Source organism: Hemicordylus capensis, chromosome 5, assembly GCF_027244095.1.
Source record: "Hemicordylus capensis ecotype Gifberg chromosome 5, rHemCap1.1.pri, whole genome shotgun sequence".
Lineage (NCBI taxonomy): Eukaryota > Metazoa > Chordata > Lepidosauria > Squamata > Cordylidae > Hemicordylus > Hemicordylus capensis.
The window spans coordinates 256,757,097-256,778,297 of NC_069661.1; the positions used below are offsets into that span (position 1 = coordinate 256,757,097).

The window sequence follows — 21,201 nt, forward strand, 5'->3', positions numbered from 1 at the left end:
TTCCTAATACAGGCAGTCGCTTATATAGTGCTTAAATACAAAAGTAGTTTTTAAAATAAGCAAAGGATCAAGGTGTGCCTTGGCAGGCTCCCCACTTCCCCTGTATCCCTTTCCCCCCCTCCGCGCATGCTCACATCACCTGTCGCGGACCGTTGGGAAGGAACGGCCTTCAGGCGTCTGTCGCGTTTTGCTAGTACGCACGCGCAGTTTCGTTTGACACTTGGCGCATGCGTATTTGTTCCATATAAAGTCCCGTACGGCGGCCGGCGGGGCTCAGTCCCTCCGAGCGACCCGGCGTTGATTTGCACATCCTAACGATGGCTGGCCGGGGCAAGCTCATTGCCGTCTTGGGCGACGAGGACACGGTGACTGGGTTCCTGCTGGGCGGGGTCGGGGAGCTCGACAAGCACCGGCGGCCGAACTTCCTGGTGGTGGAGAAGGAGACGGCCCTGACCGAGATCGAGGAGACCTTTCGGTGAGGGCGGGGGGAGAGCCCGTTGCTGGGGAAACGGGGAGGAAGAGACCACTGCCGTAAAAATGGGGGGGGGAATCTGGGGTCGACTACTCCTGGCGACGGGGTGTGGGGGGGGGATAGGGTGATGCATCGGAGCTCCTGAAGAGTCGTGTGTGTGTGTACTGTGGGTTGGCGTTAGGCGCGGGGTCTAGTGCCGAACCACTCTGTATATGGGGGACGGTTCTAGGACGAGACCATTTGGAGCTGGGGAGACGCCAGCCAAGGGCACCAGTGGCCCGTCCCTTTGGTAGCGGGGAAAATCCATTCTGGTCGCCGGGGGGGGGGCGCGTAGAGGCTGTTTTGGGGCTAAACCATTTGTGGGAGGGGGAGAGGCGCCCTTGAGCAGGCTAGAGGCGCTAGTCCATGCTGGGGGGAGAATCCTGGCTCGGAGGCGGGGGCAGAAAAGGGCACACACGTGCACAGCTAGCCGGTCCTCCTGGGGCCCATGGTATGTGTCTGGCAGCTTTAATGTGTGGGACTTGCTCTTCATACGTGCTCAGAGGTGCTCTTGGAGGTGACAGGCATCTTCCGTGCCTGCGCTCTTAAGTCAGGGTTTCTCCACTCCAGATGTGGTTGAACTACAACTCCTACCAATCCCGTCTACAATAAATTGCGGCCAGGGGGTGATGGGAGTTGTAGTTCAGCAGCTACCCTTGGGGAGTGTAACACAGCTAAGAACTTGGCTGTGCTACCTGTGAAGAGGGTTCTCGGAGATGCCGTCCTTGTTTGGTGTTGGCTGGGATTGAGGCAGGAGACCCTTGCCCAGCAAACGGAGGTAGAGGAGGCTTCCCTGGGAAGGTGCTTTTGCTTTGAGGTGGGGTTGCCTCAGCAGCAGCTCGTGTTCTTGGCCAGTGAAGGCGGTGGGGCTCTGCTTTGGTCCGCACCACGCCAAGGAGCTGGCCTGCAACTGTTTGTCTTGGGGTAGGTTTGGGCTCAGGGCCTCCAGTGGCTGATCTCGGCTAGAAAGTGTCTCAGGGCAGAAGGAAATTGAGCTTTGTGGGGTGTCTGTGCATGTCTGAAAAGGAGTTGAAAGGGGAGAACGTTCAATGGATTTTTTTTAAACAAACGATTCCCTGTAGGGGTAGCTCTGGTGCTTGTGTCTGGTCCGCTGGTTGGACTACTCCCCTGTGGACAAGAGGCGCCTCTCAGTGGGAGAAGCAACAAGACAGACTTGCCGGGCAGATATTTCCGCAGCTCAAGGGCTGGAACTCCCCGCTACTCCCTGTGGGTGAACACTTCCTCCTTTTCCTTATCCTGCTGCGACTTTGTGTGACTCATTATCAAGGGGTGGGAGCGGTTGGTCTTTTGGTGGTGTCCTCTTCGCAACAAAGGTCATCCCCACCTCTGGCAGCTGCTTGGCATGCAGGAACTGGAGGCGAAACCAAATGCAGCCTCAACTAGCTACACTTCTGTGGGTCAGCTTTCTGTTTGAAGAACAGGAGCAGGGCTGGGGGAAAGCTAGCAGCAGCACTTGGTCTGAAGTGTCTGAGCTCCCTTGCATTTGGTGGGATTTCACATACTTGTTTCACTCTGTTGTCCAAAATCGCTCAGCCAAGGCACTGTGTACTACATCAGAATTGGCACCATTCACCCACATTGAAGGGAGCTTGCCTGCCTCTTGTCCTTCCCAGAAGAATCCGACTTCAGCCCTTTCTGTTTACACACAAACATTCTGCCCTGTGTAAGCCCGGCTGTAGCTGCCTTCCACCAACCCTCTTCTTGTGTGAACTGACAAAGGAACAACCTTCTGCTCTTCTGACCTTGGCAGGGCTTCTCCCAAGGGTGCTTCTTTTGGGCTTCCTTCCGTGGATTGCAGGGCTCATGACTCTGTGGCAGAGCAGTTCCCAGGCACTGTTCCCTCTAAGATGTGTGCGCACTCACAATTTTTTTAATGTCAGCTCAGTTAATTTTAGATTCTGCTCGGGTTGAATCTGGAAGGTCTCACTCTGAATGCACATGTTGCGCATACATCCAGAACAAAACTCATTCCGCACAGAGATGATGAAAATCAGAGGGACCACTATTCCTAGGATCTCTCGCAGAGCCTGCCTCTATACAGAAGTGAATGGTAGAAAACTGGATGTGGGTCAGCCAGGTTTAGTTCCCTGCTCAGCTGATCAAGGTCACGAAGTGCACCTGGTCAAGCCCCTGTCATTTTGTCTACATCAGGGCTGCTCAAATTCGGCCCTTCTGCAGATCTTTGCCTACAACCCCCACAATCCCTGGCTATTGGTTACTGTGGCTGGGGATTATGGGAGTTGTAGTTCAAAAACAGCTGGGGGGCCTAAGTTGAGCAGGCCTGGTCTACATGAAGCAGAGGTTAGATTGCAAAATGCAAGCTTATGACAAGGTCTTGAAAAAACAAAAAGATAAATGCATTCTAGCTAGGAGGGGACTCTTCAGCATTGCTCACTGGGCAGTCTACACTAGGGATGCTCACGGAATGGGATTCGCGTTCTGTTCTGAGCTCGGAATGCAAATCCCAAAACATTCCATCAGAACCAGGTGAGCCGGAATGTTTTGAGCCTTCCGAGTGCCATCTTGGCGGGTTGTTTCCCCCTTTCTGGCTGGCTTTGGCACTGGCTTCCAATTGGCTTGTGATCTCCTTGCTTCTTGGTTGGCTTGTTCTTATACAAATAAGCTTGATTTGTATGATAAGCCAACCAAGAAGCAAGAAGACTGCAAGCCAGTGCCAAAACCAGCCTTTTTTTTAAAAGAAGCTTTTCTATTGTACATCCCCTGCCACTGCCTTTTAGGTTCTTCCCTGGCATTTGCTCTTGATACATGGCTGCTTAGGCTTGTTTAAAAGCAGGAATATCTGCAAAAATGGCTGATACCGCTTCTCAAGTGCCATGTCCTCCCAGAGCACAATCTGCCATGCTCTTCTGCTTGCAGTGGTCTATGCCCACTCTCATGGTCCTCCCTCCTTTGATCTAATGCATCTTCTAGGCTAATCTGGCCAGTTGCCGTATGTGAGTTTATCTCCTGATGGGGCTGCACGTCCCTTGAGAGAGACGGTTTGTGATCTGGGGGTCCTTCTGGACTCACGGCTCCTGCATGAACAGCAGGTGGGGAACGTGGCCAGGGGTGCCTTTGGCCAGCTTTGGCTGGTTCGCCAGTTACAGCCTTTTCTCGGCCAGCAGGCCCTGGCAACAGTAACATGCTCTACCTCGGGTTGCCTTTGAAAACGATTTGGAATCCAGAATGCAGCGGCCCGCCTCCTCATGGGTGGCCATAGATTTGATAGTGTTACGCCTCTTTTCTGGTTGCTGCGCTGGTTGCCTCTTCACTTCTGGGTCCAATTTAAAGTGCTGGTTCTCCCCTACAAAACCCTTATGGGCTTAGCACCTGTATCTCTCCAGGATCATCTTGCTTTGTGGCTGCCCCCCTTCTTTGGAACACCCTCCTCCTCATTTCATTCAGTCCTCTCCTTAGTGGCTTTTAAGGCCCTTCTCAAGACCTACCTTTTTTGCCAGGCTTTTGCCCTTAAATTTTTTTTTTTAAAAATAATTGCTATTGTTGTTGTTCTCTGCCTAGAGTCTTTGGAGGAGGCGGTATAAAGAAATTTTTAATAAATAAACTGACAATACTTTGGACTATAAATGAGTTCAGTGCTTTCTCCTGGTGGAGGCAGATCGTCAGTCAGGGGGAGGCCCCAGAAAGCAGCACCAGGCAGGGCCCCCCAGAGATGACTGCCTGTGGCCTCCCTGCTATCTCTCCTCTTGTCTGTCCTCAGGAGCTTCTTGTGCCGTGATGACATCGGCATTGTTCTCATTAACCAGTTCATCGCAGAGATGATCCGGCACGCCATCGATGCACACACCAAATCCATCCCGGCTGTGCTGGAGATCCCCTCTAAAGAGCACCCCTACGACGCCTCCAAGGACTCCATCCTGCGTCGGGCAAAGGGCATGTTCACTGCTGAGGACTTGCGATAAAGGAGTCTTCCCTGGCCAACTGCTTCAAACTCCACGCTGTTCCATAAAGATCTTGCCTCCCCTCCCATTCTCACCTTGCTTTTCTGTATTTGCTGCCTACCCCTTGGAGTCCCTGGCTGGTGTGTCTGTGTGTGTGGGGGGGGTGTTGGCAGGATGCTCTACTGCACCCCCATACACCTGTACCCATCGTACAATAAATGTCAAGTATAAAATTCTCAGCAGGGAAAGGCCCTGGATCTTTTGTCCCCTGTCAACCCCACATTCCTGAGGACCAAAGTCCTGCTCCGTTTTGTGGTTGATGTGGAACTCTAGTGTTCAGTTCCCTTTATCTGTGTCGTGAAGTCTTTGTGGATGGTAAACTAAGCTAAAAGATGTATCCTGGGATTCTGCTCTTGGTGATGAGAGAGGTTTATGTTTTGGGATCTCCATCCAGACCCCCTCCAGCGAAAGAGTTACCTGTGTATCATGTCTATTGCCTTTCACCATAGGAATATGACGATATATACCGCTTTTCAACAAAAGCTCCCAAAGCCATTTACATAGTTATATAAATGAAATGGCTCCCTGTCCCCAAAGGGCTCGCAGTCTAAAAAATGAAGATAAGATAGACGCCAGCAACAGCCACTGGAGAGAGGGCCAGTTGCTCTCCCCCTGCTAGACAAGGAGAGCCGCCATCTATAAAAGGTGCCTCTGCTCAGCAGGGAAACATTTTATGTGAAAATTCTCCATCCTTTAGGAAGTGGACTCTGCTGTCTGGTGCTTGAATGATGGGGGCGGGATACCTGCTGCAGAAAAGTACTCCCACCCATCGTTGGTCATGATCTGTGTTTAAGAATCATGTGCTGAGCGTACAGAGAGCAGGTATGTACTCCTAGAGTAGCCAGGCTCACTGCTGTCTTCTGACCTGCTTCTGAACTGTCAGTTACAAGAAACATAAGGAGGCTCCTCCAATAAAGCCAAATTTGTTCTGTCACTATCCTTGATTTATTGAATTAGAGGTATTTACAGTGGGCTTGTTTTTTCTTCTTTCTCCGTATGCTTACCTCACCCAAACCAGTTAGCTACATATGCTCTCTTAGAATTCAGTCAAGTTAAAAATGGTTCAAAGAGCATATTGTCTTTCTGATGAGTACTCTGTATCGTAAGATAATCAAGAGTCTGGCTCTGTGGAAAGCTATCCGAAACCTCCCTATCTGTGGAACCTGAGAATGCCAGGAAGCACCCCCCCCCCCATGCTGTTCTACTTTTTGGTATGCCAAGCCTTCTTGACACAGAGCTATGCTAAAACATGCCATTGTCTGCTTATGTTTTAGAAGGGGTGCTGTTGGTTTATCACACTGAGAGACTGCCCTGTATAAAATCTCTGGGCAGTTTGCAAATTAAAGCACAAGGTGTCCAGGATGGTGCAGTTTGCTCCTTCTTGGCCCCTGCTTGCAGACTGTAACTGACCCTTCTGCTGTTCGAGCTTTGAAGAGGGCTTGGCTGTGGAAACAGGTTCTGATGTGTATCATCGAGTTATTGCACACTTGAGCGCTCTGTTTCACAGTTGGATAGCAGATGGCCCTCTTGGGCGGAAGAGCTTCATACAAATCATATGGTAGCCAAATAATGAGCTGCAGTGTTTGCAAACTTAGGCACAGCTCAGATGACCCCATCCAGTACATCAACCCCTCTCCCTGCCCCTTTTGATGCCTGTCCCTGGCAATTCCTGCCAAGAGTCAGAAGACTCCTTCAGTGTGTGCTCCTCAGAGTGGGAGCCACTGCCCTGGAATAAAGGGGAGCAAGGCTGCCTCCTGAAGTGGGGTGTCCTGTGGTGGTGAGGATGCAGGAAAGAGGACTCTCCCAGGGGCCTGTCTGGTCTATTGAGAAAAATGGCCACTAGGCCCAAAGTACTTCAGTCGGCCATGCCTGAGCACACGAAGCCCCTTAACGGAGTCTCCCGAGAGTGTATCTGATGCACCACAAACTTTGTCCACTTAATTCCGCTTGTCCCTGATGCCAGGAAATTGGTGGGGAGGCAGAGGGACACTGCTTGGCCCTGGCAGGTCACACCTGAAGTGGCAGGAGAGAAAACTGGAGGTCCCCTTCCCCAAAAGCCGTGCTAGCCAGTTCTTGTGCCGTAAGCCCAGGCCAAAGCCTGCAGGAGCACATCCCTAGTCTGCTGCAGGCTGCAGAATACAGGCAGGCCTCTGGGTTGGGCTGCAGGGCGACTGGAGGCCTGGTTCTTCAGCCCATCTGGGCATGTGAGAGGGCCCCCGCAGGCTGGGGTGGGGGTGCTTCCTTGTGGCTGGGTTTCCATCATCCCCTTGGTCCCTGGGTGGAGGGTGCAGCATCCCCGGGCGAACTGGTGGGGACTGCATGTCTCGGGAACAGGAACTGAAAGCACATTCTTTCCTCCTCTCCACCATCCAGCCTGGAAAGCTATTTTCAGCCTGGGTTATGCTGGTGATTCCTTTCTTGAAGCTGTCTAGGAGAAATGGCTTCTGTCATGCTTTGCATGTGCCTCCTGAGTTGGCACTGGGGAAGGGGAAGCAAAAAAAGTCTAGTCTTGCGACTGCTTTCTTAAAGCAAATCTATTTTTGGTGCCCTTCATACTGAAGCCTGTTCACTTTGGAGCTGCTACTTCTTTCAAACTTAACAAACAAACAAAAACAACCAAAGGAAGTGATTCTAAACACTGCAGTTTATTTTGCTGGTTGGAACTCAGTGACACTGGACACGGTCATGACAAATCATTTGATTACAAAACAAATCAAGGGGGTAGCTGACTGAATGTTGTGGGATAGAAGGGGGCAGTGGGCAAATGGGGGAAGGAATAGGGACTTCGCAAACTTTTTCAAGTCCATCACAATGGTGCCCTGGAAAAAAAAATTTTTTTTTGGCTGTTTTGTGGGAAGGAAATGTGTTCTGACACAACCAGGAAACATGCCCCCATCTTCTTCTGCACAGGCTGAATGCAGTGGGGAGAAAGGTTGGCTAGACAAGAGGAGTGGTGGGCTAAACTGCTGCACGTATTAAATTTCTGGTTATACACTTACTACAGTAGGTGGCATTTTGGGGAAGAGCTGTGCCTTTAGATATAACAGGCAGAAATTCAGTGGGGCATTAGCAAATGATGGGGAAGCTTCATCTGTTGATTTTCTGCCTGGTCACATTCATCCCCAGCCCAATATCAAGTTGAAAAATCAAAGCTGAAAAATCAATATCAAGCTGAAATATCAATATCAAAAATCAATATCAAGCTGAAAAATCAAAGTGTGGGTGCATGGAACCTAATTTTTAAAGACAGCATAATATATGAGACTGTACAAAGTCATTACTGCTCATATGACTATGGAGTTAAGGTGGGCACCTTAGCTTGCCATTTCTACACTTTTTAAGAACATGGGTGAAAACGGAAGTACTTTTTCACACAACGCATAATCAACTTGTGGAATTCTCTGCCACGAGATGTGGTGACAGCCAACAACCTGGATGGCTTGAAGAGGGGTTTGGATCACTCCATGGAGGAGAGGCTTCTCAATGGCTACTAGTCGGAGGGCTATGGGCCACCTCCACCCTCCAAGGCAGGATGCCTCTGAGTACCAGTTGCAGGGGAGCAACAGCAGGAGAAAGTGCATGCCCTCATCCACCTCTTGCCTGTGGGCTTCTCAGAGGCATCTGGTGGGCCACTGTGGGAAACAGGATGCTGGACTATTTGGGCTTCCTTGGGCCTGATCCAGCAGGGCTGTCCTTATGATAACTCACTTTAACTTGAAGGTTTTTTTGCTCCTTGGGAGGCAGGGAGCGCGTGCTGGTGTTCATAGACGAGGCTCTCCCTAGTGGGTTATGAAACAAGAAAACCTGTTTGGCATCCTCAGAGGTAGTTGACCACAGCGATGGGAGTTGTAGTCAGCAACATCTGGGGGATCCCCGTCACAGGGCACCCTGGCAGATCTGGGTCAGCCCGCTTTGCCGCAGCCTCAGACCAGTCCTGCTTGGGGAGGGTTGCCGGTGAGCTCACAAGGGGCTCTGCAGTAGCCATGACGCCCACCCTCCTGGGATGCCTGCCAGAGCCCCCCAGCCAGGCAGCTGAGTGGCTTCCTGCGGGCGGACGTCGGCTGGCTTGTGGCGGAAGGGCTGGCTCTGGGTCGGCTGCCGGAAGCGAGGGTGGGCTGGAAGCAGAAGGCAGCGGCCAGGGGCGTAGTGTTGCCTGCCGGGCCGGGCGGGCTCCTCTCTCCGGCCAGCCATGGCGCGGCCCTTGAACATGGACACGCTGCAGCAGAACTTCTGGAAGGAGGAGTACCTCAAGGAGCTCCTGCTACGCTTTGGCTGGCACCAGAAGTATGGGGCCATCGTCAAGGCCAAGCAGGAGAGCCAGCGCGAGCGCCGCAAGAAGGCCGTGGACAACACCCTCCGCCTGCCTTCGGTGAAGGCCCCGCTCCCCCCCGTCAAGCCCAGCCCCCCTCCCTCTCTCCAGGCCCCCGTGGGGCCGGCCCGGGAGCGCGACCTGACCGGCATCGACGCCCTGATTCTGGAGGCCGAGATGAGGCCCGTGCCGCGGGAGGTGCACGGCCTCCTGTACCAGGGCATCTCTCACGAGGACGAAGGGCGCGCCCGTTACCTGAAGACACGCCTGCTCCTGGCCCCGGAGGAGAAGTACACCTTCCCCATCACCACCAGCTTCAACTATGGCTGGCAGATGGGTAAGTAGATGCCCACGGCAAGGCTGCCCGGAGCAGCGCTGTAGGTGGTGCGGAGGCCTGCTGGCCGCCCCCTTGGGGTGAATGAGACCCGTGCCCTTGGTCCCGGGTGCGAGGAAGCATCCCTTGGACCTCATGGCAAGGGCTGGGGGGTACTGGCCAGTGCTGTGTCATCAAGCAAAGCTGCACAACTTTAGTCCTGACTGCCTCTCTCCCCCCCTCCCTCCCTCCCCCCCATGCCTCCACAGGAAAGATGGCCAGCGCCCATGTGGCCCCCACTGCCAAGTGTCGCATCGAAAGCTTCTTCCGCAAGAACGGGGCCTTCTCCTTGCTCAATCCCCGGGACGTGGCCCTTTGAGTGAGATGCGACTGTGCTCCCTTGTCCCCAAATAAGACCCAGCTATTGTAGCCCCGGAGTCTCAGTCCTGTGCCTCTCCTTGCTGGGGTGCCAACCCCCCCCCCCACTTTACAGCAGCTTGCAGAGGAGCAGAGCCTGGGGCTTGTGGCCGGGGGATGAATGGGCCACCCGCAAAGGACCCATTTGACTCGTCAATATGCCGAAAGGAGATCAGGGGTGGAACTACTGCATAGGCCGGCGGGGGGGGCATATTTGGCGGCTGGCCATCCTAATCCTCCAGCCTGTGTGATGGGAGTTTGAGGGCTGGGTGCGAAGCATGGCGGGGGAGGCAGGGTGTTACTGCAGCACATGACTGCACTCCGTTTGTGTCAGTGCAGGGCCTTATGCATTGGGGAGGAGAGCTGGTCTTGCGCTAGCAAGCAGGAAGAGACTCGTTTGCTAAGCAGGACTTACCTTGGTTTGCATTTGGATGGGAGACCACCTGTGAGCACCGTGAGATGTCCCCCTTAGGGGCCGGGGCCGCAGCTCACCGGAAGAGCACCTGCATTCTTGCATGCAGAAGGTCCCAGGTTCAGCTCCTGGTGGCATCTCCGAGTAGGGCTGGGAGAGACTCCTGCCTGGAGAGCTGCTGCCAGTCAGTGTAGACAAGCCGGAGCGAGGTGGACCAAGGGCCTGACTCGGGATAAGGCAGCCGGCAGCCCCAACGTGAGGCTGCCTCCTGTGACAAAAGCCGCTGGTGCACGTTCAGCTTTGGCCAAGGAGAGCGGCTCAGCTTCAGCCAAGCTCATTCCAGCTCCATGAAATGGGCTCCCTGCACAAACCCAGACTCTGCTGCTCCCTGGAAGGACCTGGGCCTGGAGGAACCCGAAGCTTAAAGGGAGCAAGGCGGGTCGGCGGGGAGGACCAATGAGTTTCTAGGTCACCTGAGAGCAGCTATTTAATTGAAAACATCTCTGTCGTTCCCCCCACTCCCCTTCCCATCGATGTTGATGTCACGCCTAACATTTGAAAAGCGGGACCAGAGAAGCAGAAAGTGTTCTCTCCCCAAGTCAGTAGCGGCTCATCCGAACAAGCCAGGGGCGCACCAAAGGGAGCAGCTGGGCTGGCTCTTCTCTCTCCCACCCCGCCTGAGAGCTGCATTGCCCGCAGGCTGGCAGTTTGTCAGGTAGAGCTGTGTGGTTAACCATACTGCTCTACCTGATGAATGGCCAGCCTGCAGGTAGTGCAGCTCCTGGGCGGGAGAGACGAGCTGTCCCCTGCGGTGCCTTCCTGGCTCATTCGGACAAGCCGCTCCTGGCAAAATTGAATCCCTGCTTGCAGAATTTGCATCAGAGGCAATGATGGATTTCCTGGTGGTGGTAGATGATGATGATTTGGTTCACAGCCCGCTTTCCAACAAAGAAGTGCTCAAAGTGGCTCACACAGAACAAGGAAGGAGAGCGCTCTCTGTCCGAACTGAGCTCATGTCCTAGAAACGGAGCCTGTTTTCTGGTAGCGACACACAGCAGTCTCAGCTGGAGACCGGAAGGGAGGGAGCAGGAGAGGGCAGGACACCACCTCTCTTGTCTCATGGGCGAAGCTTCCTCCCCAGGGACCCTGGTGCCTGTTCCGTGAAGGGGCTGAGAGCTCTTGCCTAGCAGAACCGATCACAGCTTGGGCTCCGGAGTCTGCAAAAGAGGCCGGACGTCCTCCTTGTGCCATGGCCTCGCTCGGATCCTGAGTTGCGCCCTTCTGAGTTGCGCAGGGTGGAGCCTGTGAGCGGGTGCAGCTTCTCCACAGTATGCCATCAGTGGCTGACATGATGAGGAAAGTGACTGAAAGCAGCCCCGCTGGGATGAAAAGGCAGCAGTCCCGTTCCAATGAATGTGAATGGGCCTACTCTTGAGTAATTTCCCTCCTCATGTCAGCCAGTGTGCTGGGTGCTTTACAAATCCTAAGTGGACAGGAAGGATTCCATACAGGGTAGACCAAGGAGGGAGATGGCGGAGAGTCCTCTTCTTACTCCTTGCTCCCTCCGGGTTGGTGTCAGTCCTTTGCTTGAAGATCTAACCAGCCACTGCCAGGCTCCTGGTCGCTCCGGGTGGGTCCCTGAGTCGGGAGGGCCCCCGCTTGTTGTCTTCACACTTCCCCCGGCTCGGGACTCTCCTCCGGCTGGGCCACCAGTGGGTCCAGGAGCTCCTTGAACCGCAGAGTGTTCCTAGGGGAGGCGAAGAGGTTGGTGGGGATCCGTGCAGCGGGTGCTCGGAGCAGACCATTGCGCAGAAGAAGGGCAGCGCAGGAGCTCGAGGAGCTGGCAGCAGAGCTCTGGGCCTGGGAAGCTTCCCCCTGAGGCCCACCCAAGTTGCTTTTCAGTGGGGCGAGACGATGCATTCAGCACATGCCCAGAGAATCCGGGGGGGGGGGATGACCCTGCTCTCCCCAGAGCCCTCCCCTGCGCCTTCTCACCTCTCTCGCTTGGACTGCATGACGTAGGTCCGTTCTCGCTTCACCTTCTCCAGGTGGCGCTTCAGCGCTGTCTTCTGGCCAGCCTGGTCCTGCTGGAGGGGAAGTGGGCAAAGCCAGGCCGACATTAGACAGGGGTGGCTACGCAGGGAGGAGGAGGCTCACTTGCCCGGCTCATGCAAGAGGATGGCGAGGAGGCCCAACAGGCATGGCTACTGCCCTGTGTGGACGGCATACGTCCCAGAATCCTTTGCAACGTGCAGGGATTCCTTGACAGGCAGCATGGAAGGGGTTTCCCTGCAAGCAGAGTGTTTGAAAACCAACTTTCTAGGTCCAAGCAGAGGACAACACTGAACTATCCCCGAAAGAAGTAGGTGAAGAAGAAGTCACTGAGGCGACCTACTCCCTTCGCTCTCGTCTCGTCTCGTCTCGTCCCCCAGAGGAGGCCGATCCTAAGGCTCAAGTTGCATGTGGCAGGAAACACGGGCTTAGCCCTTGTGGGCTGGGTTTTGGGGTTTTGTTTTTGCTCACAGTAAATAACAGCTGGATAGGGCCCCCTCTGAAGTCTAGGACGGCAAGGGGTGGGGAAGGACTTTAAAGCCACACCCTCTCCCCTTCACAGCCCCGATCACAATCCGCCCTCCCTATTCACAAATGCTATTTGTTTGGATCAGGATTGAAGCGGGGTGTGGGAGAGTGTTAACACACACACCCCAGCCAATAGTCCTGACCCAACTGCTAAACACACGCATGGAAACACTTGCTTATAATGTGTAGTTTAACTCTAAGATACCTTCACACGATCAAAAAACTGTGTCTCACCCAGGTTTGAGAGCTGTGTGGGCCCCCACAATTTTCGGTTGTATGGAAGCAAGGTCAGAAGAAAACCTGGGTAGCTTTTTCTCCTCCCTTGCTTCCACACAATCACTTCTCCCTCCTCCTGCCTAGTTGTTTGCACCCACACAACTGAAAATTGGGAGCACACGCAGCTCCCAAACCCGGGTAGGACACAGTTTTCGTTTGTGTGAGTGACATTGTTATGTGCAACACACATACAACTGGAGTACAGGGTACCCATATACAGATTTGTATGCACCTGCAGTTACTCACATGGGCTATTCAACACATGTAGAGTAGTCCACTTCTTATCTGTCTCCTGCATTGGAGCGGGGGACCTGTGTCCAGGTTTGCTTATAAAATGAACGCCCGTGCAGCCACTCACACAAAAACATGGACCTCTGTACCGAGAGTGTACACAGAAGGGTCTGAGCCGGACTCTGGAATACCGCAGAGAAGTGACTGGGGAGGACAGGGCAGAGCAGAGGGAGTTACCTGGCCCGGTGGTTCCGTGTGGGGCGGCCATCGCTCGACTGGACTGCCTCCCAGAAGGTCCTCTTCTGATTTGCGGTGCTTGGCAATAGACAGCCTCTCCTGGAACTAGAGAGGGGAGGAGGGCGGGTGCTTCAGTCTGGGTGCTTGGACACTCCTTGGCATTGTACATCTCTGGCTGGGCCAATGCCCTTCACCCTGTTTTCCGTTGCCAGTGGACAGGCAGGGAAAAGAGTCCACCTAGCTGGACAAGGCAGGTGCAACGGATTTGCTAGCCAGGGGTCTCCCTTGTGCCCACGGGCAGGCACGTGGCACATTAATCAGGCCCTGCTCTTGCCTATTTAAATCTGTGCAGCAACAGGAGAAGGGGGTTCCCTTTACCTGCTGGGCACCTTTCAGGGAAGGACCATCTATGCCCTGGCCCATTCCCTGTTGAGGGAAAGGGAGACGGTTCCATCCTACGTGCGGAAAAGTCCGTCTTGTGCATACAGGACTTAGAGCAGGGATAGGCAACCCTGGCGATGCAGCTGCAGCTGGGGATGATGGGAACTGTAGTTCAGCCACAGCTGGAGAGCCAGGGGGCCTATCCCGGCCTGGTTTAGAGCTCCCCATGGGCTTGAGGAGAGAGCAAAAGTATCAGGTCGTCCAGAGAAGGGATGAGAGCAAGCTTCCAGAGGGGGGCAAGGCAGCTGCCCCCAGAGCAGAGGTCAGGGTGCTGCCACCTTCCCAGGGTGCGCTGGGCCTCGTGGACTGGGCAGGACTCACCCGCAGGCTCTGGCGCTCCTTGTCGCGCTGGTGCCGGCGTTCTCCCTCGGCCTGAAGCTTTGCCAGCTGCTGCAGGGCTTCCTCCTTCTCCTGGCGGGAGAGCCAGATGAAGGCCTTCTCCCGGCGTGGGGGCCGAGGGCGTGGAGGCTGGGAGGGGCGCAAGGCAAAAGTGAGCCAGGAGGGCCTTTCGTGTGGCCAGGAAGACCACACAGGCCCAGCCCCTGCGGCGCATACACAACAGCTGGGCTGTGGCCAGTTCCGTCTAGGGATGGGCATGAGATAGATTTTGTGTTCCGTTCCGAGCTCAGAACGGAACACAAAATGCCCAGAACATTCCATTGGAACAACCCGTCAAGCCGGTTGTTCCAAAGGAATGACCCCCATTCCGAGGGCAATTTTGGCCTCCATAATGTCTTTCTTTTGGCTTCTGCGCACACGCTGTAACCATTTGCATGGTGGTACTGACCATGCTAATGGCTGCCACGCATACACAGAAGCCAGAAGAGTGCCATTTTGGAGTTCAAAATGGCGCTTGGAATGTTCCTAGTGTTCCAAGTCGGAACAGGCCCTTCAGTTGAAGGGCATTCTGTTCTGAGCTCAGAGCACTCAAAATGGTCCGGTTCGTGGTCGGAATGTTCCGACCCGAACTGTTCTGCACATCCCTAGTTCCATCTAGGAGTTTATTAAATCCTTGCCTAATACTTTATGTGCTGTTTCCAAACGTCACTAATAAATAAGTACATGAAGACGTTGGTATTCCACCCTTCCTTCAAGGAGCCCAGGGCCATTCTGTCCTCACAACAATCCTGTGCGGTAGGCTAGGCTGTGATAGGAGGATCTGTGGCTGCTTTAAAAAACAAACACTGAGAACATAGGAAGCTGCCATATACTGAGTCAGACCATTGGTCTATCTAGCTCAGTATTGTCTTGAACCTTGGAGAAACTGCTGCCAGTCTGTGTAGACAATATTGAGCTAGATAGACCAATGGTCTGACTCAGTATATGACAGCTTCCTCTGTTCCTATGTCTTTACAGACTGGCAGCGGCTTCTCCCAAGGTTGCAGGTGGGAATCTCTCTTGGCCCCATCTTGGAGATGCTGCCAGGGAGGGAACTTGGAACTTCAGATGCTCTTCCTAGAGTGGCTCCATCCCTTCAGGAGGATATCTTCCAGTGCTCACACATCAAGTCTCCCATTCATATGCAACCAGGGTAGACCCTGCTTAGCTAAGGGGACAAGTCATGCTTGCTACCACCAGACCAGCTCTCCACCAGAACTCTTTTATGTGTTCAGGCTTTTACCGCTTAGGGGTTGCCAGTCTTTCATTTCTGGCCGCTCTGTTTTTGTTTTTTATGGCTCTTGCTTTTTGGTGTTTTTGTGTTTTGATGGTCTTAATTGATTTTAATATTTTAATGTGATTTTATGGAATTCTATTGTATTAACTTTTGTAAACTGCCTGGGGGGGTAGGTGTTATGAAAGACAGTATATGCAGCGGACAATAAAACAAACAAACAAATAAATAATGGGGCCTTCCCTCAGAGTACTCAGTGGACCTCGGAGCTGAGCGGGACCTTTTGACCAGACCCTGCTATCCCCTCAGTGCTGATGGCACTCTGCATCTTCTCAGAGGAGGGGCTTTCATTCTGAGTACGTCACATATTCTGGGCCAGATTCCCTGCCCTGAACCTTATCCTGGGGATTCCTGCCTCCCCTTGTCTCCTTCCTGGTGCATGCAGCTCTTTTAGTCACAGAGCAAAAACGAAAAACCAGATACTGCTTTGCCAATAGTGTGATATAAATGGCATAAATCATATCTTTGTATAACATCTTTCAATCTTATAAAACACAATTATAGTGCAAACATGTAGTTTCTGAGATGGTCTCTTCACCAGTGCTTCTGAACGACAGAGCAGTTGTTAAGAAGCACTGGTGAAGAAGAGAACCTCTCAGAAACTTCAGGTCTCTAAAATTCACTATTAAACAGTGAATCACTATTAAACACTGCAGCTTTAAGTGGATCAAGAAGACTATAGACCACAGACTTGCATTAATTGTTTGGACTGCAATGGAAGACGTTTTACGGAACAGAGTATTCGTGCTACCTGTTTTGCAGTCATTTGAACTTGTAGGTATTCTGGCCATCCATCCTCTCAGCAGTCACTTCAAGTGCCATTCAGTACCACGCATCCAGCAGATTGTACAAATAACCACCTCTGGACATTTACATCCATCTCTCAAGAGATATACAAAAAGGATTTGGGGGGGGGAGATTTAGACCTACGATTGTACATTGTGGGCTTATTACAAACTATTGGGTTACACATTATGTTTTATAAGACTGAAAGATGTTATACAACGTTATGATGGATACAATTTATATCACAGCAGGATCTCGTTTTTCATTTTTGCACCGTATTATGCGATGCTGCCCCCCACCCTGCTCTTCTTTTGGTTTTGCATCGCTCTTTTTGTCCCCCCCCCCAGTAATCGCCCCACCACCTCTGGCTCCTTCAGCTTTCTGAAGACTTATTCTGCAATCTGGCGGCACACCTGTCGGCTCTTCACTGACCTGTTTCCAGCTCGCTTGTCTTCCTTCCTGTCCTGGCCTGCTTCCCTCAGGCTGCCGGCAGAGGCTGCGATCTGCGACCTTCCGCTGGCCAGAATCGAAAACCCACAAAGCTAGGACAGGGGTCATGGGCCCCAGGAGGCCCTTACCTGGCAGATTCCGGCCTGTTCCCTCTCAAGCAGGACAGGATCCATGGCCTCCTCACCGGCTGTTTGCATGCCCTTCTCCAGGCGGCTCTGTGGCTACAGAAGCAAGTACACAGGGGAGATTAAGCTGGGCCCAAATCCCTCCTGCATTTATGTAACAAACCTTGGCCCTCCATCAGGGTCTTCCTTCTTTCCCTGTTCCCACAAAAGACCAGCATGCATTGTGACAACCCTTAGGAAGCAGACCCCGCCATCTGCCTGCTTGCCTGCAGAAGGTGCCAAGTTCCCTCCCTGGCAGCATCTCCAGACAGGGCTGGGAGAGATTCCTGCCTGCAACCTTGGAGAAGCCACTGCCAGCCTGGGTAGGCGATACTGAGCTAGATGGACCAAGGGTCTGACTCAGTAGAAGGCAGCTTCCTATGTTCTTATGTGTTCCACACATACATAAATTCAAATTTCGTATTGCACATAGAGTTCAGCCTCCTGAGGGACGCATTCTGTTTTTCATTTTAAATCAAGGGTTCTGAAGCTTGAGCCCCCAGCAGCTGTTGTTGGATCAGCTCCCATAATCCCCGGGCACAATGGCAGGCCATTGTAGCTAGGGATTATGGGAGTTGAACTCAAACCACAACTAGGGACCCAAGTTTCAGAACCCCCAGTTCAAACCAAAGCAAGTCTCTAGCACTTTTGGCTGATGAAATTTCAGAAGCTAGAGAGGGCCTTTCCCAAGATTCTCCAAGAATGAGGGGGTAGGAGTCAAGTACACTGGATAGCTCCACCCAGAATAAATTATATACATTTTGCTTGTTTTGCATAATGAAACACAGGTTGCAGAATTCCAGTTTCCATATTGCAGAATGTTTATTTTTGAGCACACACTGTTGGACCTGCAGTGGAGCCTGAATGGGCTCCAGTTTCCCAGCTTCCTCAATACCGGGACTGGCCAACCAGGTGCTGAAAATCCAGGATGGCTGGTATAGCAACAGGCAGGTGGCAGCCCAGTTCCTTCTGCTCCCTAAACATCCACCCATTTTCTCCTTCCCACGCCAGCCGCTGCCACTGCATTCTCGTGTCCTAAGCCAGGCCTCCCTCCCTCCCTGTCCACTCACACACCTCCTTACCAAAGCGAGTCCAGAAGGTCTCCCTGTTTGGGCCACACAGATGGAGGCCTCTCTAGACAAGCCCACCCTGAGAACGATGGGCTCCCACCTCAGCTCCTCCTCCTCCTCCCTTCCGGGGCTGGGTGGAGAGAGCACAGTCACCCCTGTGTGTTTCCAGGTCTCCAGAGCTCCCTGCCCACACAGTGGAGACACCTCTAGCCTCTGTCTGAGCGTGGCATGCTCAAGGTCCTCCAGGTGCAGAGCACACACCCCAGGGGCGGAGAGAGTCCTCTGCTGAGGTCCTTCCCCTGACACTCTTTCTTCCACTTTCCATTCCTGCTCCTGACACGCCTGTGGATCTTCCAGCCACTGAGGCTCCCCCTCCTGTTCCTTCCACAGCGGACACAATTCCCCATCCCTTAATCCGGGGAGACAAGGTGTCTCCAGCTTCCCCCGAAGATGCTCCTCCACTTGACAAGCCTTCCATTCTCTCTGATGACGGGGAAGAAGGAGGCTGCTTGGGCCTCTAATTTCCTGCTCCTTGGGAGTGTCCTGATTCTTTGGGAAAGCTCCCTGGGGCCGGCGGGCTTGTGGCTGGTTGTCGAATGGCTCCTGGGATGAGGGCATCTGTTGAGTGCTCAGCTCCTTGTCCTTGGAAGGGTGGCGGTCTGCTTCCCTTGGTCCTGGGCTCTGGAGGCTCCATGGCCTTGACAAGCCCTGAGGTTCAAGAGATTTTGATTTCCTCAGCAAGACTCCCTGCAGCATCAAAGGATGCTGTTCTTGACTGTCTGTGAGTCCTGGCTCCCTTTCCACCACCTTCCCTTCAGCTTGAAGGGGTCCCCACCCACTTGGAAGGCAAAGGCTCTTTGGCTGCCTCCTTTCCTGGAGGATACAGGGCACCCTCTCTGTCTCTGGAAAGCAGTGATGCAGTTGGGTTGTCTGTGGTGCCTTCATGCCGCTCTCTGACTCCTCTTTCAACATCCCTGGAGTTTGACCAGGCCCTGGGTCTCTTTGCTGGCTTTGGAGTAGCTGTAGGGCCTCTTGTTGCTGTCCTTGCAACAGTTTCCTTGCTGCATCGCATACCTTCGGGTCTTTGGGATGTGGCTGGTGGGACTCTGTTCCTCTCCACTCTTCATTGTAAGAAATCTGGGGCCCCATGGTTCTTTGGGGCTCGACTGCCTCCTGCTCCTCTGGTTCAATGCACTCTCTTGTTTCTTGGGGTGGAAGGGCCTCCTCTGCCTTCCGTTCATGGGGTTTAAGAGTGTCTAGTTCATTGTGCAGCCTCCCCAGCTCCTGCAGGAGCTGAATCCCAAACTGTGGCACTTTGTGAGGAGGAAGGGCCTGTGACAAGCTTTGCTCTGGAGCTCCTGGTGGAGAATCACCTTTTTCCTGTGGGAAGTTCTGGCTTCCGGGCAGAGATTTCTGGACATGAGAGGTCTCCCCCGCCATTTTGTGAGCTTCCCTTTGGGAGACAAGAATATGTCCCGGTTCTGTGGAACCAAGAGTCCTTTCATCGGCATTTCGTATCTCCCGGTGCTGAAGAACCTTCAGCTGACTTGCCCCCTGGATGTCATGTGAATCTTGCCCACATCCCTGAACTTGCTGAAGTGACTGGGTCTCCAGCTTCAAAGTGGCTTGGCCCTGGGGGCCTTCTGGCCTTTTGCAGTGCTGGATCTGGAAGGCATCTCTCCTTGCTAGCTTCTCAGGTCCAAAGGTCTTGGACTTCCTCAGCAGATCTCTCAGGAATGGAGGGCTTTCCAGATCCCGTTTTTCTTGGAGATCAAAAGCCTGTGTCTCCCTGAGTCCTTGAGGCTCAGCAGCTTCTGGCTGTCTTTGGCCGGCTCTCTGGGCTGGAAGACATTCACTCTGAGTGGATTTCTGGCGTGGAAGAGCCTCTAATCCCTTACATTCCTTGGGGCAGAAAATCTGGGCATCTCTCAGTTCTTGGGAAGAAAGGACCTCTCCCTTACTTCTTGGGGGCTCATGAGTCTGGAAAGGCGCCATTTCTATCTCTTGTGGTTTCTGAGTCTCACACCCTCTTTCTCCCTGCAGTTGGGGCTCCTTTTGATCCTTTGGGGGAAGTTCCTGGATCTGAAAGGTTTTGGAATGAAGGACCACTGAATCCCCACATTTTTGAGCTACCACCTCATTCTGCATTTTTGTCTGTAACTGAAACATTTTAGGACTACTCACGTTCTGCAGCATCGGGTTTTCCAGCTCCGTTGATGCCTCTGACTGCACAGCCTGAAGCTCCCCCAGATCCAAGGATTTGGATTTCCCCAGCAAACTTCTCCAGGGCAGGGCAACTTGCATCTCCTGATATCTGAGGGGCAGCTGAGCTGTGGACTTTCTGTGCCCCATGAACTCTGACTGCCTTAGCAGGGTTTCCTCCTCAAGTCGAAGGACATACGGGGGGCATAGATCTGTGGATTCCAGACTCATTTGGTTCTTCTGTAGCCTCCCCTGGACCTGCAGAGATGCACATTCTGTTTGCACAGTTCCTGGTTGCTGGAGGCTTTCCATTTCTTTCTGTCCTTGAACTTTGAAGTCATTGTTTTCCTGGGAATCAAGGGCACCCGACTCACTTTCTCCAGGTTTCTTCTGTGAGGATTCCAGTCCCCTCGGCTCTTTTTGCACAGAAGATTCGCTCTCCATCTGTAACACCTTTGAGTCCTGTAGGGGGTCTCTCACCACCTGTGCATTTTCCTGTGGTGGAAAAATCTCCAGCCTCTTCAGCATTTGCTTCTCAAGGACGTGAGGACATTTTTTTGGATATCCTGGAGTCTGAGGAATTTCTGCTTTCCTTGGCCCCTGGAGTTGTGAGGCAGATGGCCTTGACAGCTCCTGAGGATCCAGAGATTTTGATTTCCTAAGCAGATCTGCCTGAAGCTCTGAAGTTTCATGCATGAGAAAGGTCTGAGCATCTCTTTCCAAAATGTCATGCATCCCTGAGGGCTTCTCTTCCATCCTGGACTTGCAGCTCTCTGCCTCACAATGCCCCTGGGGACTGCTGGTCTTGGGATCCATGGCTGTCTGCAGTTCGAGCTTCTCAGCATCCCCCTGTGATGATCTTGCTGAATGAAGCCCAGTTGCTTCTTCCGGCCCTTGGGTCTGTAAGGTCTGCAGTTCCATCAGCTCAAGGGATTCTGTCTTGAGCTCCAAGGAACTCTCTTGAGGAGGGATTCCTGCATCTGGGCCCAGGGGCTGAAGTAGCCGTGGTGTGGCCTGGGCTTGTGAGACCCGTGGACCACTCTTTACATCCTGGGATGGAAAGACATGATGATCTTTTCGGGTTTTTTGTTTCCTACGTTTCTTCTGGGGATCCTTCTGGGCCTGAAAGCCTTTTGGCCATTTGGGCGGC

At 53.1% G+C, this 21,201-nt stretch overlaps 3 protein-coding genes across 4 annotated transcripts; 2 read left to right on the top strand and 1 right to left on the bottom strand.

Moving 5' to 3' along the window:
- The first annotated feature begins 241 nt into the window (after window positions 1-241).
- ATP6V1F (ATPase H+ transporting V1 subunit F) lies at window positions 242-5,425 on the top strand. The gene is made up of 2 exons (XM_053257780.1): window positions 242-475; window positions 4,251-5,425. The coding sequence occupies exons 1-2, from the start codon at window positions 318-320 to the stop codon at window positions 4,450-4,452; spliced, it is 360 nt and encodes a 119-aa protein (XP_053113755.1). The 5' UTR covers window positions 242-317; the 3' UTR covers window positions 4,453-5,425.
- A 3,061-nt stretch (window positions 5,426-8,486) lies between these two features.
- Window positions 8,487-9,550, top strand: ATP6V1FNB (ATP6V1F neighbor). Its single transcript, XM_053257607.1, has 2 exons — window positions 8,487-9,137; window positions 9,383-9,550. Exons 1-2 carry the CDS (start codon window positions 8,681-8,683, stop codon window positions 9,490-9,492), a joined length of 567 nt encoding a protein of 188 aa, XP_053113582.1. The 5' UTR covers window positions 8,487-8,680; the 3' UTR covers window positions 9,493-9,550.
- Window positions 9,551-10,414: 864 nt separating this feature from the next.
- LOC128327726 (uncharacterized) lies at window positions 10,415-20,822 on the bottom strand. 2 transcript variants are annotated; one of them, XM_053256879.1, is made up of 6 exons: window positions 20,034-20,822; window positions 16,744-16,836; window positions 14,029-14,175; window positions 13,267-13,371; window positions 11,938-12,026; window positions 10,415-11,689 (listed from the first exon to the last, which is right to left on the bottom strand). In XM_053256879.1, exons 1-6 carry the CDS (start codon window positions 20,805-20,807, stop codon window positions 11,611-11,613), a joined length of 1,287 nt encoding a protein of 428 aa, XP_053112854.1. In that variant the 5' UTR covers window positions 20,808-20,822; the 3' UTR covers window positions 10,415-11,610. The 2 variants fall into 2 exon arrangements, with proteins under 2 accessions (XP_053112854.1, XP_053112853.1); XM_053256878.1 differs by having other exon boundaries at window positions 11,938-12,029.
- Between the last annotated feature and the right edge of the window lie 379 nt (window positions 20,823-21,201).